The 17,084-nt window shown below is 40.8% G+C and overlaps 1 protein-coding gene and 2 long non-coding RNA genes across 4 annotated transcripts in view; 2 read left to right on the top strand and 1 right to left on the bottom strand.

Moving 5' to 3' along the window:
• kcnh1b (potassium voltage-gated channel, subfamily H (eag-related), member 1b) overlaps positions 1 to 3,132 on the top strand; it is a 60,934-nt gene extending 57,802 nt beyond the window's left edge. For both annotated transcript variants that reach the window (XM_044343521.1, XM_044343529.1), the window contains exon 11: positions 1,343 to 3,132. In XM_044343521.1, coding sequence (XP_044199456.1) covers positions 1,343 to 2,167 — 825 coding nt within the window. In that variant the 3' untranslated portion in view covers positions 2,168 to 3,132. The remainder of the gene's footprint in view (positions 1 to 1,342) is intronic.
• Positions 3,133 to 7,119, top strand: LOC122975468. The gene is made up of 2 exons (XR_006400679.1): positions 3,133 to 3,948; positions 4,077 to 7,119. It is a non-coding gene; the product is annotated as an uncharacterized LOC122975468 (long non-coding RNA).
• On the bottom strand, positions 4,578 to 16,681 carry LOC122975463. The gene is made up of 3 exons (XR_006400677.1): positions 16,670 to 16,681; positions 10,445 to 10,453; positions 4,578 to 4,662 (listed from the first exon to the last, which is right to left on the bottom strand). It is a non-coding gene; the product is annotated as an uncharacterized LOC122975463 (long non-coding RNA).
• Positions 16,682 to 17,084: the final 403 nt, after the last annotated feature.

The raw sequence follows: 17,084 nt of genomic DNA, 5'->3' as shown, positions 1-17,084 counted from the left end.
CGAGATTATCCTGATTATCCTGATTATCCTGCAGACAAACTGAATATGAGCAAAACCTTCCTTGTTCTCATCATCCAAAGTGAAATCCACCAATCAGAACATTCTGCAGATACGAGGTCATCGATATGTTCATAGTTAGTTACTAATGAAAGGAAGACAAGTTTTATTTTAACAAGGTTAATGCAGTATATTGGTTTTGTTTGTTTGTTTGTTTGTTTGTTTTGTCTAGTTATTTCTATGTTAATATGTATTTATGTAAATGAGATTTATGTACTCAAACCTGGACTGTGAACGACAGAAACCTCCATAATAAAAATAAAATTAAAAAAAGATGTAGAAGATCTGAAGTTTCATCAGTAACCTCATTATATTATAGATTATTATTATATATTAGAGCTGCAACTAATGATTATTTTCATTATTAATTAACCTTCCAATCATTGTTTTGATAGTTTCATCTTTAAAATGTCAGAAAATGGTGAAAAATGTCTTAATTTTAGACTTAAATTTAACTTAATGCATTAAATTCTTTCAGAGAAAACTTCATCTTATCAAATATGTTTGAAGTGGAAGATTCTGTTTCTACACTTTGATCAAAGCTTCAGAAAAAAAAAAGATTCTTCTTAATTTCTCTTTTTAAGTTCCATCAGGTCTCAGAGACGTTTCTTTAATAATGAACGAAGCTCAGTTTGATGTGTTCAGATGTTTTAATTGTCGCCTGAAGCTCTTGAGATGTTTCTGCGACTCAGTTACTGTTTCCACTGGTTCAAATCACAATTACATAGACGTTTTAACCCAGAAGGACTTTAAAGTTGTTTATTTATTAAGTTTACCTTTAAACATTGTCAGTAACTGAAGGTTAAAATATCTGCGTTATTTCCATTTTATATGTTTAAATTAAACAACTGCTTGTTCAAACCTTTAACCTTGTGTCTACATGTATATTTATATTTTACATACTGTAGTTCTTATCTGCACAACTGCATTCTCTGTCTATACACACTGTTTATTTCATATCTGCCTATTCTGCACATTTTTCTTTCCTCTCAGGCTGATTTATTTTGTTTTTGCGTTTATGCTGCACTTTATTGTAAATATTTTACAGTTTAGTACTAACAGCATCATCACGTTTAATCAGAGCAACTTGATTTTTTTGTTTCTTTACATTTTTATGACATGTTGTTTATTATCTCGTGGTTGCATGATGATGCTACGACAGAGTTTCCCTCAGGATCAATAAAGTCATATTAAAATCTATCAACCTGACTGTGATCTGAGCAACCGTCACATTAACCAGAGAAACGACTTCTCATGTCCTGATTGATTTTCTGTCTTCTAACAGATCGTCTTCAGGAAGATCAGCGATGTGAAACGCGAGGAAGAGGAGATGCTGAAGAGGAAGAACGAGGCTCCTCTGAACCTCCCTCCGGACCACCCGGTCCGTCGACTCTTCCAGCGTTTCCGGCAGCAGAAGGAGGCCCGGCTCGCCTGCGAGCAGGTCGGCGACGTGGAGAAAGGCGTTTCGACCAAAGGCCCGGAGGTCCTGGCGTCCACCAGCATCGTCATGGTGACCGAGAACGCTACTGCATCCACCACCTCCTCGGCATCCACCGCGTCCTCTTCATCCAGGACCTCCAGCCGGGTGATGCTCCACGCTCCCGCCACCCAGAACGGAAACCTGACGGGCTGCAAGTCCGCAGAGCCGCCGAAAGCTAAAGGCTGGGGACGATTCAAGGAGTCGGTCGTCAAGGCCGAGTCGTGGAGCAGCGTCTCCAAGGCCGAGTCCATGGAGACGCTGCCCGATAGAACTAAATCTCACGACGAGATGTCCCTCAAGAAAACCGACTCGTGCGACAGCGGCATCACGAAGAGCGACCTCCGCTTGGACAACGCCGGTGACGCCAGAACGCCGCAGGAGCGAAGTCCGGTTCAGTCCGACGAGAAGAAGGCGTTCTGTCCGATACCGGAGCAGAGCCTGCAGGCGTCTTTCCTCGAGCTGAAACAAGAACTCAGAGGGGACATCGGGTCTCTGAACAGTCGCATGGCGGCGTTGGAGACTCAGCTGGCTGAAATGCTTCGACTTCTCAAATCCAGGAAGTCGTCAGGCTCCTTCTTCGAGATCTCGCGGCCGCCTTCCCCCGACTCGGACAAGGACAGCCTCTCTTAACTGTCCCGACGGCGGGAACCGAACTCAACCTATTCTGCCTTCAGACGTCAGAAAGAGCTCCTGACAGCAGGGAGACGGGAAGCACTTTGTGTTAACTGACTGAGTGAAACTGGAATAAGATCACAGAGACTAAAGAACGAGTCCCGACAGTCACGATGGCACCTTCGGTCCTCAGACCGTCACATGATATCGGCAATAATAACAGATGGCTTTAAAGGGATAGTTCAGAGGTTGTATGAGGTACTTAAACCACCTAAAAGAATCAATATCAGTTTAAGTGGACGCTATATTTACCTTTCCGTCAGACAGCTGTTCTCCAAACTCGAGGCGGTGCCCGACCTCCGTCTACACTGACGATGGATAAATACCTCATACAACGCCATTTCTAAAGATATGAACTATCCCTTTAACTCGCTGGCTTTAAGCAGGACTTTGGCACTGTGATGCAGTGACGTGTCTCCAAGGCTTCGACCTGGTCTCATGAGGTCTGGTCCACAAAGTTTGTTTAGCTGTTCAGAGCCTTCAGACACTCGACGACGGTCCGCTGTCATCGGCTGCTCTGCTGCTCTGTCAATCACAAGTTATCACATTATGTATTGAGTCCGCTGGAATCGATGCGACGGCTTTCCAAACCTGAGAAAAAACCAGGACGGTCCAGATGATGGGACCAGTTCCACACTGGTTGGTTTTTCTGTTAGTAAGTGAGGAACTAAAAAATGATTAAATGTTAAAAACAAAACAATAAAGGACAATGATGTGAGTAGCCTTTACATTCAGCGTCCTAACTCGCTCTCGGTGTCTGTAGCGCCTCCCTGAGGCTGAAAGCTCAGACTGCAGCCGGTGAGAAGCTTTACTCTTTAAAGTTAATTCATATTTCTCTCTTGGTCGTATCTGAGGCTTCTCTGTAACGTTACAGCTGTAATTACTATTCAGATTTTAACACCACATGACATGTTCAACAATTAATCTGGCTATTCTACGTCGTCAAATGTCTGTTTTGTCTAAATCTGAAATATATTCAGTTTATTTATGGCAAAGAGAAGAAGAGTCATGTGAGAAAGCGTCGCAGCTTTTACTGTTTTAGCTTAAAAAATGACTGAAATGATTCATCAATTATCAAAATAGTTGCTGTTATTTGGTTTCAGCTCTAAAAATAATACTCTTACGATGATAAAATGTCACAGCGGCGCTCTGTGATTGGTTGTTTAGAGCGCCAATCAAAAGACAGACAGTCAAAGCAGGAAGTCGTTGACACAGTAGAACAGTGTGGACCAGACTCTCAGCTGATGGTCAAAGGTTTGGATCTTTACGTGATATTTGCACCATTTTAATCAGAGTTTGTGGTTTATTAGAGAAAAGGCGACAGAATGTTTCCACCTGAACACACTGAAGTGTTTTTATTATGCATGAATGAATGAATGAGATAAGTTTAACGCAGCACAGTGAAAATGTTTCTGATGTTGATGTTTGATTTGTTCTGGCTGGTTACTCTGGACGTTTAGTTTGCATGTTAACGAGTCGTTAGCTTGGATGGAAGGTAACATTAATCTGATGCTTCGGTTTATAGGAACACACACATTTGATGGTTTTAATTCAGATATCTCTGGTTTATCTTCTCGGCCTTTCAAGAAAACTGTGAACACTTTCAAATCAAACTCTCTGCCTGCATTTCCTGTTTTTGTTTCGTTTCGCCAAACGCTGAACATAAAATCCGGACGAGTTCATGTCTGTCTGATCAGCAGAGACCTCCGTGTCGGGAGACAGCCGTCGGTCCGGCGCTGGTGAGTTTGTCTTCGCTGTACGCTCGTAATCCAGGTTTTAAAGGAGTTTAATAATGTTTAATGAAGAGTTGTGCAGTGGGAGGAGCTATTTCTGCGCCCTTGGTGACTCTCAGTTCTCTCTTTTACAGTTTGGATCAATGAAAAGTAAAAGACTTTGGGGGTAGAAGTCGACTACGACGCCCAAGGTGCATCTCGGCAAGAAACAGCCAATCACGGAGCTTAAAATTCAGTCACGTCGTCGCTAACGGCGAGCAGAAGCTAAAAAACTGATTTCACACTTTTTTTTAATTTCGGGGGGTCACTTTTGAGTGAATTCAGTAACCATGGCGACACGTTTGGTATTGTAGTATTCTCAACTGGTATTCTTTAAACTGGTGTCAGAATATAAACCAGTAGGATGGTTTCTGTGTTCATTAACGAAATATCTGAAATGTGAATACAGAATAAGGAAAAACACTTCAGGACCAGCAGCTAAAAGTTGTTAAGAATGAGCTCGTCCTCGTCATTTTTCATAATTTGAAGATACTCCTTGCTCCAAATCACAAAAATTATGTTTTCTGTTGGATTTCAGACTCAACGAACTATTAAAGCTGCAGTAACAGGTTTTCAACCACTAGGGGGCAGAAAGACTCCAAAACAAACAAAGAGTCTTTTTGTGTTTGAAGAGTGTAGAAAGATAAATGCTTCCTATAAGTGTGTTTGGATCAGAAATAGCTGTGAGATGCTGTGTCTCCACTCAGACATTTGGCTGTTTGTTTGTTTGTTTGTTTGTTTGTTTGTTTGTTTGTTTGTTGGCGTTCGCCGGTGCATCACCTTTGGTTCTGGTGGGCGTTTGTTTTCTCTCCAGGAGATGCTGGTTGTGCCTCTGAAGGCTCAGCGAGACGTGAGGTGGAAACACGATAAAAGGAATAAACAAAGAACTAAACTAATGTTTTCAGGAAACCGTCTCTGCTCCGCATGTTTGTCCACATCCATCATCTGCTGTTCAGTCTGCTGTCAAGTGTGTTTAAGTAAACACGTGACGAAGCAGACGTCTGCATCTCCTGCTGAGCCGTAAGGTCACGATAGACTCCAGGATTCCCTACAGGAGAGCTGTGATTGGCTCAGCTGAATCCTAACAGATGTTCATGGATCGCCGGTTCCTTCTTTGTCTTTGACGTCTTCTGTGAAGTTCTTCTGCTGCGCCGCTCAGTAAAGCTTAAAGCTGTGTGTCCGGTTACACTCGTCTTTTCCTTCTGCGCTCAGCTGATCAGATTTACATCCAAAACACCTTCCAGACATCTTGATGACAGCAACATTTCACAAAGTCCCTAAAAGCATCAAACATGTTGAAGAAGGCAGCTGATCTTCTTTATTTAGCTTTCTGTTTGTTATTCATGTCTCACTCTTTGGTTGCTACGCCCACACAACGCCACAGTCTGTGTGAACGTTTCTGAAACATCTTTGTCACAATCTGGAGCTTGAAAAAATCCTGATATGAGCAAAGAGGAGCAGAGCTGAGACCAGATGAGCAGCAACAACAACCACGACTGAAGTGTGACAGGCTGAGACATAAACCTTAAAGGAAGATCACCATTTATTTCAACCTGATGTATTTCCCATAAATGTGACGTATATCAGAGCTGCTGAGCCTCCTCCAGCTCTCCAAATAAACATGATTATTACATGAGTCATTTCAAACATTTTTTCACTGAGTCCGAACAAAAGTAAACACAGAAACTAGCCGTTGTTCTGTCCAGTCGGCTTCGCTCTGTTCGTCCAGGTGAAACAGTCTCCAGGAAAACAACGTTGCAGCAGCGATCGCAGGAATACCGCTGGATTCCTGACATATGTCGTCTTCCTGCCTCCTTTCTTCATCTTTCCTTACCTTCCTCATTTGTGAGACAGTGTAACTGCAGTGAAAGTCATTCATGGGAAACACGTCAGGTTGGAATAAACCAGGATTTTCCTTTAAAATCTCCCCAATGCAACATCAACATGAGAAAATCTGCACTGTTATTGATTGTATTTGTAGAGAGAAGTTGAGGGTTTTCCCCTTCACTTCAATACAGACAGAGTTTTATCACAGCACCATCTAGTGGATGTGAGAGCTGAACACACTTCAAGTGTAAATTATACTTTTGGTGTTTCTATAGCTACGAGGGTCCATGTGACATCAAAGGTCTGCAGCCCAAAATTTATGACCTCGAGGACGCACAGCAACCATGACAGCTAATGTAGAGTTAGTTAGTAAATTGAGCTCGTTAAACTTTAACACTCAGCTGTGGTTGTTGCTGAACATTCAAATAAAACTCCCAGAACTTTCCCAACATCATTTAAATGCAAATTTCAGACAAATCAGATTGATAATACAGAATATATCCTGTTTTTTTTTTTTACATAAAAAGTAACAGTTTTCTGCAGTTTTAAGAAGGGTGTCATCTGCAAACATGATAACAAAAGTACCGAATCTGCTCAAGCTGGAAACTGTCTGCAGTGAAATGTGAAACATGTGGAGCATCGTGACACATTTGATGCTGCACTTCTGTGAATCAGAGGAAATGTAACCTGTTGTGTATTCACCTGAAATGTCTAACTGATAATCTGAGATGTTTGTTTGTCTTGACTTTGGTGTCTTGTGTATCCTGTGTAGGTGTGATATAATATATCGTCATAATATGCAATTATTGCCATGTATGCTGTTTCTCTTGAGAGGCTGGTTGTTGTTTTGTGGTACTTTGTGCGTCTCACGCTGTCCCACGAGCACCGCCGGTATCGACACTGATGCACTTTGGTCGTCTGTCGTCCCTGCATGACGCTGGTGTCTGAAACTCTGTTTTTCTCTAAAAAAGGAAAAACTGAAACTGAGCTGACTTTGCCTTGCTACTTCAATATCTCGGAGGACTCTCCCTAAACTTTACTACCTTCTGCTGTCGGTCACGTGTATGTAACGGCTGCCGTCTGTGCATGAAGAGCACTTCAATGTTAAAATCTGACAAAGTCTTTATCAATATCACGTATGCACTGTTTTGGAAATTCACAACTTGGAGGAAAATATTGAGAAGAAACTTAACCACAGATATATATTCTTATTTCTGTTCTTCACTTATTGTCAGGAATGAAAACTGTATCAGCACAAAGAGTATTTATAAAAAAACCAAATGTCAACAATAAATGATTTTATACTTTGTACTTTCTGTATCTTCATTTATCTTCATTTCACAGTTTACTGTAATTGTAGTTGGAGTCCTTATTCCATACATCAAATCTTCTCATAAAGTGATTACGTGTTCTATAATCAGCAAAGCCGACGGTCACACTGAGCCTGATTGCATCCTGCTACACAACAACCCACGTTAGCTTCCTGCTAAAGTCTCCTTCTGATCTAACTTACTAACATGAACACACGTCTTGTCCTGCAGCTTGTTGAACGAGCCACCGAACAAACATTCACCAGGGAAAAGTGCACCACTAATGTCAGTTAGCAGCTAGATGCTAATTAGCTGCTCAGCTGCAGCACATTAAACAGCAGTAAACATACAAGCAAACATCACTTTGAACCTGTTAGATGCTGGTTTGGTCGTTGCTCTTCAGAATCCATGTTAGTGACACGCTGTCAGCGTTTGTTTACTTTGTCTCCGTTCATACGGTGTAACACCAGTAACCTGCCAACAGCTGTCAGTTACAACCCCCCCCCCCACACTGTCAATCAAACACTCATTTTAATAAAACAAAGCTATTAATAATACGTTTAAAAACAGACCGTAAAGATTAAGATTTCTTCATTGTCATTTCTCGGTACTCACATACGTAGAACTGGAATTGATCCTCTGTGTTTGACCCATTCTATACACACACACTGGGAGCACTGGGCAGCCGCAGTGCAGCTCATGGGGACCAACTCCAGTTCTTTTTGCCAGAGCTTTAGTCAGAGTCACTGACAGGAGTATTAACCCTAACATGTATGTCTGATGGTGGGAGGAAACCGGAGCACTCGGTGGAAACCCAAACAAACATGGGGAGATGTAACACAGAAAGGACGCAGGACGCTCGGGGTTCGAACCTTCTCGCTTGTGAGGCAGCAGTGCAGCAGTGCTAACCACCGAGCCAATAGCGGTGTGTGGTTGTGTGTGTGTGTGTGTGACAGTGAGGCTGCAGTGATCCAAACCAGGTTCCTGTGTCCAACATGCCACCTGCTTATTAAAGTGAAGGGAGTTAGCCCTGAAGTTAGTGACAACAGGTTAGCCTAACCTGACCCTTAAGGTGGACTGACCCTTAAGGTGGACCAGCTGTTGTAGTGATAATCTCAGCTGCTCCTAAACAGAGAACAGAGGAATGTCTGACTGCTGAGTCCCTCCTGAGTTTTGTTATATATATAATATAAAAGGAACATTTTGACATATGACCCAACCCTACTGCCTAATGGGGAAGATTCAATGTGATGTTTTTATGAGTGAGTTCCTGTTTTCAGAGAAGAAGACGACTGCTAGCAAGTAAACATTAATGTAAAATGTCCAATCCTGTTTGTTGTCACTAAACATGGTTAGTTCAGTGTCACCAGTCAGGTAACTAATCTGTACTGTTGCCGTGGTTACCTCCATTAATGTACCTTGAGCTGGTGTAATTGCCGATAAGAGTTGTAATTATCATTTATTGTTTGTAATGGTTTAAGCATTGATTATGTAAAAGATGATTGTCTTCCATCAGGACACGCCGCTGCAGGAATATTTAGATTAAGCTTTTTTAATCAATCAGGTCTTTGTCAAAGTTCAAATACGCCTTCATCTCATCTGTTTACTGCGTTTCATTTCTGTAAATTCGAGTCTTTGCTGCTTCTCCTCTTTCTGGATCTTTTCCAAATCAACAGGGAATCCCTGAACCTCCCCCCTCAGTGAAAAGGCTGCTTTCTGCAGAGCTGGCAGCTCCCTCCCTCCTCTTCCTCCCTCCTCTCCCTCCTTCCTCCCGTTCGTTTTGATGATCTGCATTGCAGTGCCGGCCCTCCTCCCCCCTCCTCTCTTCCTCCAGGTTGATCTCTGCAGCAGCAGCCAACACACAGCAGGGCGATCCTCTCTGAGTCTGACACTAAACATGCCGCTACAGCTTCCCTCCTTCCTCCTCCTCCTCCTCCTCCTCTGCATCTCTCTGTTATCCTGATGCCACAGCGCCCTCTACAGAGCAAATGGCAGCAGGTCCCTGCAGGTTTCATCTCCTTCAAAATCTGTTTCATGCTGATTAGAGATAAAATGTGAGACCAGTTTCATCACTGGAGAAAATAAGAAGATGAAAACAGACAGAAAAATATTGTTTCCATAATTAAAAACCCTCATTTTCAAGGTTTAAGACCTTAAAGATAATACAAAAAGCTAAAGAGACTAGTTGAATGCTGAGTTGATGAAGCACACATCATGTTTTATTGAGGAACATTTACTGTAAATAAAAGAAACCAGTGAGTATAAAGATTCATCTGAGGAACAAATACGAGCTTTTACTAAAAATCATCACAGTAATAAAAACTTTAAAGATCAAGAAAAAACAAGATGGCTTTCAAAATACAAGTACAGTTCCTCACAGCTTCCTGTCAGCTGTTTTATATTTTTATATTATAAACCAGCGAGGTCATTAAGAGATTCTGTGTCTGCGTTTAAAATCTAAATTAAGTTGAATAGTCTTGTTTTTGGGCAGGTTTCATAGCTGTTTGTTTGAGGACTTGTTACTTAAAGACATTCTGAGTCTCACAGCAGCTGTTTCTGGAGCAGCTAAATGGAAAACAGCCGTTATTATCAGTCACTGAACCTCCAAACTGAGATGTTCTTTCAGTCCCTACATCTCAATGTTATTATTAGATAGAAATAATGGAACAAAACATCAAAAACAAGACTGAAGTTGTAATAAACTAACTTGTTTTATTCTGTCAAGTTCAGCCGAACCCCCCCCAAAAAAACCTCAACAAGGTTCTACGAAGGATTAACAGCGTAGAACAAAAATGAAAGAACACACAATGTGACTCAATGTATGATTTAAAAACAGCAATATGAAACAAACACTCCTGACGCACAGGTAGGAAATCAGTGTCCACAAACGCATCACAGCACGCCGCTTCATCAAGGTACAAACAATTAAAAACAGTCTTCAGACACTGAAACAGATCCAGGTTTGTCCAGACAGAAAGGAAGTAAAACTAGAGGAGTGTGTTGTGAGGAGGGGTGTGGGGGAAGTGAGAGTAGTGGAATAAGTGGAGACAATATGCAGGTTACATTATCAAGGTGTAACCAGACAGACTGTAACCTCGGACACAACGTCCACACTGTGTAAACTTAATAAGGAAACAACAAAACGAGACATTAAGTCCAAACTTCTCAATTTAAACATTTATGTTGTTTATTTAGAAACCAAGAAGAGTTGAATTTCACTCAACTTTCCCTCCAAACACAGAGATATTATTCATTTCATACGGTGTCGAACTTCAGTGGATCATCACATATCAGGTAAGGAATCAATCAGCAGTTCAAGATGAGACCAAACTTTTCTATAGAGTCAGTTTTTTAGAGCCGACATGACAAAAAGCCAGAACGTGGCCTTCAACAGACCAGGTTAGTCTGGTATTTAAATGCGTTTCACTATTTCCTAACGCATGTCATAAAACGGCGAGGACTGCTGTAAAGATGAAAGTCTAAGCTCACATAAGGAACGGCGTTATAAATGAGCTTTTTCGAAAAATTGTGAATCAACACTACCATGAGCATAAAGTCATAAAAGATAAGAGATCAGCTGTCGACACATACAAACATCATCTTCATGTTTACACCTGCTGGAGATTAGAAGAACATTTGGGAGCAGAAGAAGAAGAAGAAGAAGATGATGATGAAGGTTCTGAAACTGAGAAAATATCAGCAAACGAACGGAGAAAATTAACGTTATTTCTAATTGTTGGTAAAAACAGTTTGAATGTGTCAGTGAAACCAGATGTTTGATGTTTACATTTAAAACATGCAGCTGATCATTTCATAGTGACGTTATGTGTTTTTGATTTACGTCATACATGATGTTAGCGTGTTAAAACAAATATAAAACAGTTCAACTAACCTCCTTCACTCTCTAACCCCCCCCCCACCACCACCACCCCATCACCCCCCCCCCCCCAACCTTTTTACATCAGTAGGTGCTTGGTGTCATGGCAACAGGTGAAGACAGCTCCCTGATTGGTTGGTATCACACATTGCCGTTTGCAGTCAGAAGTGCTGAGTGGACCCTCCTTTTTAAAGGCCCCGGCCCCGCCTATCACCCCCCCCCACCCCCCTCCCACTACCCCCAAACCCCCACTACCCTTGGGGCCAGTTCATGGCCTCCTATTATTGAGCAGATTTTGTTTTTGCATCCTGGCTGAACCTTCTAGTGTGAGAGGAAAAAAGTGCCGCTGGGATCATATATGTGCCTCTGCAGGGACGCCGGGGGCATAACCTAACAAATGTGTGGGGTCAATTGGTAAGGACTGCTTTCTGTTGTGTTCCTTGTGCGGAGGTAGGAGTGGAGGTAGAGTACTACTAAGTTGTGTGCTGAGGTGACGAGTGGAGGTGATGGGAGAGCTTGGATGTGGATAACATCGACCGGGACTCCATGTTCTACTTTTTAAAACTCTTAACTTTTTAAACTCGATATATATTTCAGAACTTGGACTCCTGATGAACTTAAGGCAAGTGTTTGGGGTTGAGTTTTTTTTTTTTTTTTTTGGTGTCAAAGGCGTAAAGATTTTTAAAAAAAATCTTGCTCTGCTGCACTGAAAGGCAACTTAGTAGTACCTCTATTCTCTGATATTACTCATGTGAGTGTTTGTAAAAATAAACTTCTCACTTGGATTAATACGTTTTGGGATGAATGGTTCTTTTCATGCTGAAACAGACAGAACGGAGCGTTTGTGACGTCGCTGGTGATGATCTGCCAGCTTGTTTGTTAGGTGACTCAGATATTAAGAGTGAGCTCCTCTTGCTAGCTGCTACAGGCCGGACGGACGAGGACAATGTCAAAGTTACCTGGTTCTTCTGACTCCAAGGACGTCGGCGACCGGTCAGTAACAAGAAAACAACAAAGATGTCTGCTGTGGGAGAGGTGTGAGGCTGAGGGTGGCGTTAAAGAACCTGACAAGACAAACAAGTGATGGGAAGAAAACAGCAGCAAAAGCAGATTGGTGTGTTTGACTACAAAGGATTTTCTGTTTTGAGGAACTGCGAAAGGTAAGGTACTGAAAGTGCTTCTGAACGAAAGGGGAAAAAGAAAGAAGAACCAGGACAACAAGGCAATAAAACGGCAAGAAAACACAGAACAAAAAGATGAACGAGACAAAAGAAACAAGAGGGAGACAAAAGTGTGAAAAGACAACGTCAGCAAGAGACCGAAGAAAAGATGTTTGAACTTTCAATCAAGCTTGAAGAGGATTTAAAGATGGCAGCTGAGACAACAAGTCAAACAGAAGATGCGTCTTCCGTCTGCCTCCGAAACCTCCAGGAGAACTTCAAGAAGAAGAAGAAGAGGAGCTAAAGAGCTAATCACATGAGGATAATGAAGAGGATGAGGGTTAAAGGGGGGGGTGTGTGGGGGGGGGTGGGGGGTTGGGGGGGGGGGACAGGGTCAGCTACACAAACAATGTTACCCTCGGTACATTTAACATCAAGCCCCGCAGGCGACAACAATGGCGTCAGCAAGGCCCTTCCACGTCTGAACGTTGCTAGATTTCTCTCTGGCTGGTTTCAGTGTGCTCGAACAGCACAAAGTCCAAACAATTGAAAGGTTTTTTTTTTCTGTTTTCCATCGCGCTCAGCAGGTCACAACTCGTATAAAGACACAAAGGTTGCAGCTGCTGCCGGTAAAAAGCCTGCAGTGCGTTTGTTGAGAATGTGAGGCGGGCGGCGTCGATCAGGAGGCTAAAAAAACGTTTTGCTATGGTGCTTCGGTGAGGAGTGTTACTGGTTGAGGTACTGTCCTGCTCTCTAATCCCGGCTTTATCCAGCAGTGAGTGGCAAGTTTTCGGTGCAGCAGCAGAGAACGTGAGCAGCGGCGATGCAGGCGTGGAGTCTGTGCACGGGGGGGAAGAGCGCGAGGCGAGGATGTGATTGGTCCGCTGGTTGTTTGAGTCTCAGATCAAACTTTACAAGATAAGAACAGCGGTGATGTGAACAAAAGGCCGCAAAAAAAATCGTTTTTTTCTCATGTGTTTTCTGCTCTGATTCTTTATTTTTACAGGTATATGATGTGAATATTTATAGATCTTTTCATGGATGTTACACAGCTGTAAAATTAAAAAAAAACAACATCTAAAATATTAACAAACTTAATTCCCAGCAGATCAGTTTGGTCTGTATGTGTGACGTCCAGCTGATTAAAGTATAACTCAGGTTTATTATTTCCAAACTTCTGACCATAATATTGTTGATTTAACTTTATCACCTTTAAAACAAAAAGACAAATCATAATAAAACCACATACATGAGAACATTTTAAAATACACAAAGTACCAAACATATAAAAGATAAAAAAAGTTTGAGATTTAAAAGTTAAATAAGCTAAATTTTATAATAATTACACAGACAATCATGAACAAAATGTACTTTAAAGGTTTCCCAAACGTCAGGAAGCCTCAAGAACGAACAAAGGTTTAAAACAGAGTTGAACTCGGCGTCACCGAAGAGAAGCGAAGGAAGCAGGAAGTGGGTCAGTTTGGGTCAAAACTTCACTGTCGACCTGAAGGTTTGTTACTGACCGTTGGTGTTTTAACTCGTAAGAACCATCACAGTGAACAAACCTTCGATCTTGCTCTAATATAAACGTCACACCTTTGTTGGAAAAGACAAACGTTACTGTAAATGAGCCTCATGAGACTCTGGGATAGAAGAATGTTTATTTTAATGTGTTGTTTGGTTCAGATGACGTTTCTCCGACTGTCCGGTTAATAACTGGTTTCCAGTCTTTTCTTTATATGAGAGACAACAGTCAAAACAGTCAAACTTTCAGTTTATTTGATTGTATTTGTGTTTCTTTCACAGCAGATGGTTTCCAACGTTTTCTTCATTCATCAGTTGTTTATCAAAGTAAACGTGCTGAAATACGCGTCGTCTAAGTACGACGACCATTTCCTCCGATAGAGATCGACCTTTAATGACGCTTCAGTACGCAGACTGTTGGACTGAGACTTTAAAGACTTCACTTTGTCTTTAGTTTAACTTGTATCATTTATAACTGTGATCTACTAGAGTTGAGTTTGCAGCATTAAACCAAATTAATCTGATTTAATGTGCAAATTAACATCAACAGATGAAAATGTTTAGGCTGCGTAGCTTGATGTTAGCATCTACAGGCTAATCACAGTAACTAAATTACAGGTTGTTTAATGATTTTAAAGAGTTTAGTACTTTAATGTGCTGCAATAAGATCTTACCATGTTCAATGTGTTAGTTAGCATGTTAGCATGCTAATATTCGCTAAATAGCACTTAACACAAAGTACAGCAAATGGTTATGTGGTTGTAATGGCTGATAGGAATGTTAACCTGATGATGGCGCCAGACGAAAAGTCTGAAGATTTAAATTTACAATTTATTGATTCTGAAGGATCACAAACCAAATTTCATGACAATCCATCTAAAGCTGCAACAATCAGTCAATTAACTGATTACTGAGTTCTCAGAAAATGAATCAGCAAGAAAAATGCCAAATAATCTGAGTTTCCAGCTAATCAAATGCCTGATATTTTTCTTTTCTCTGTTTTATATCATTGTAAACTAGATCTTTGGGTTGATCAGACAAAACAAGACGTTTGAAGACGTCACAACAGACTGAGGGAAATTATAACTGGCATTTTTTATTATTATCTGACATTTTATAGACCAAGTGATTAATCCAGTTAATAATTATTAGTTTCAGCCTCAAATCCATTCAATAGTTGTTGAGATGTTTTAGTCTGGAGTGAAGTGGACGGACTGAGGAAGGAGGAAGGTTTTGTGTGATCTTAGTGGTTTTAAGACTCCAAGTAGTAAAGCAAAAATAAATATTAGTATTAAAACCATTTGTGGCTTTTGTGCTGCTGTTCCTGCAGGTTTCCCAAGGGGACGCTACTGAGAAGCTGGCTCACCAAGTCGCGGCCCAGGTTGCTGCTGCTGATCGCAGGGTTGAAGAGGCCTCAGGTGACCCTCATGAGGAGGAAAAGGATGAAGCGCACAAAAGTAGCAAAGGCCACGTAAGCGGTAAATATGGCTTATGTTGCATGGATGAATGCTGAACCCCAATGTTGACGCAAACACAGGAACTGGTCAGAAATGAGGATCATTTTTGTCATCAAGTGGAAATAAATTCTGAATATTGTCTCGAACTGACACACTGAAGACTCAACACGAGGTTTAGATATCTGTCAGATTAACAGGAAAAGGTTTTATTCAAATCGTCCAAAACTGAACTGGTCACACGTATCAATCAGAGCAAGAAATCCTTCATTGTTTAACACGTTTTCATATACAAATAATTTGCACAAATGTATTTTATGTTGGAAACCTAAAGATGTTTTTCAGCAACATAACCAGGAAACATTAACATTGATTTTATCTGCAAAATGTTCACTTTTACTGCCAATGATATTGATTTGTTTTGTCTGTAACTACAGCATGACTGTTTTATGTTTAGACAACTCAAAGCCTTTCATTAAGGTCGAGGAAAGATGGTGGTTTTGGTTAAAATGTCAATGTTGACATTTACAGAACCAAAACCACCATCTTTCCTGAACCTTAAAGGACAGAAATATCTCTTAAAGCATATGTACACTGATACTGACCATGACCAGATGTCTTCCCTAAAACAACTTCAATGTAAAGTAATGGAGGACAAAATCCACAGTCCCATTTCTATGCAAAAATGCAAAAAAAATTAATACAAAATTCTCTCTTTGTGTTTCCTCAGTGTTTCCTTGCTGAACTCCAGAGGTGGAACAGTAACACAAAGAGGAAATTTTGTACTAAAATGACAGATCCTCCATTTATTTGTCTAACTCAAACTGCTACATATAGACATGTAAGTATTGTTTTAAGACAGATGTGGAAAAAAATTAGAACCTGTCATTTAACCAAGTGCTTTGAGCTGCCTAAACATAAAACAATCATGTTTGAGTTAAACAAAAACCAAAGTACTGAGTAGCCAAACCGACAACAGGTGAGGACCTGAACCCTGTTCTCAGGTGTTGTGGTCTTTATACAACCAGCCAAAGCAAATTAGTCGTAAATAAATGGATTTTGTAGGAGACAGAGTCGCGATAATAATAGGAAACACTTTACTTTGAAGGACCAGTGTGTAGGATTTAGAGGGAATGTTTTAATTAGTGTATAATCACCTGAAAATAAGAATTGTTGTGTTTTCGTTACCTTAGAATAAGCCCTTTATATCTACATGGGGGTCCTCTTCCACAGAGCCCACCATGTTTCTACAGTAGCCCAGAACAGACAAACAAAACACTGGCTCCAGGGGCCTTTTACGTTTTTTCATGGGTTTCACGGCCACCGTAGGTTCTCCTACATGTTTGGAAGGGGAGGGTGAGGGGTATTCAGTTGGTTGCAATCTGCAGCGTCACCACTAGATGCCACTAAATCCCACACACTGGTCCTTTAAGTCCCCTATTTAGCATTTATAATTAAACAAACATGTAATAAATGGTTTATAATGCACTACAATTTAGTTATAAGCAGATAATAATGTTCAGTATTTATTCTAACTTCTCCTATGAGGATATATTTTATATTATTACAGCTGTGTTTTCCTATATTATCATTCATTATCTGTTTGGAGTTATAATTGTTGAATAATACATTAATTAACACTTATATCTGCTGATAGCTACATTATAGTCTGTACAAACCATTTTTAACCATTTATATGATTATTAATGATAAACGGGGGGCTTAAAAGTAAAATGTTACTCAGATGGCAATGCAACAAAACAACTGTTATTGTTTATTGATGGGAAGCTGGTGAGGGATCACATTCCCACTGAATCCTTATTGGTTGAGGCGTCTGTTTGGGAAGAGAGAACCTCTGTTCATTAGAAATACTGTGCAGTGACATTATGACACTATCTTTAGTAAATTTAGGTTTAATCACCTTGAACGAACTTTGGCAAACGTGAAGCGC

This window comes from Thunnus albacares, chromosome 3, assembly GCF_914725855.1.
Source record: "Thunnus albacares chromosome 3, fThuAlb1.1, whole genome shotgun sequence".
Classification (NCBI taxonomy): Eukaryota; Metazoa; Chordata; class Actinopteri; order Scombriformes; family Scombridae; genus Thunnus; species Thunnus albacares.
The sequence above is the reverse complement of the archived record's forward strand: the minus strand, read 5'-3'. Positions and strand labels throughout refer to the sequence as shown.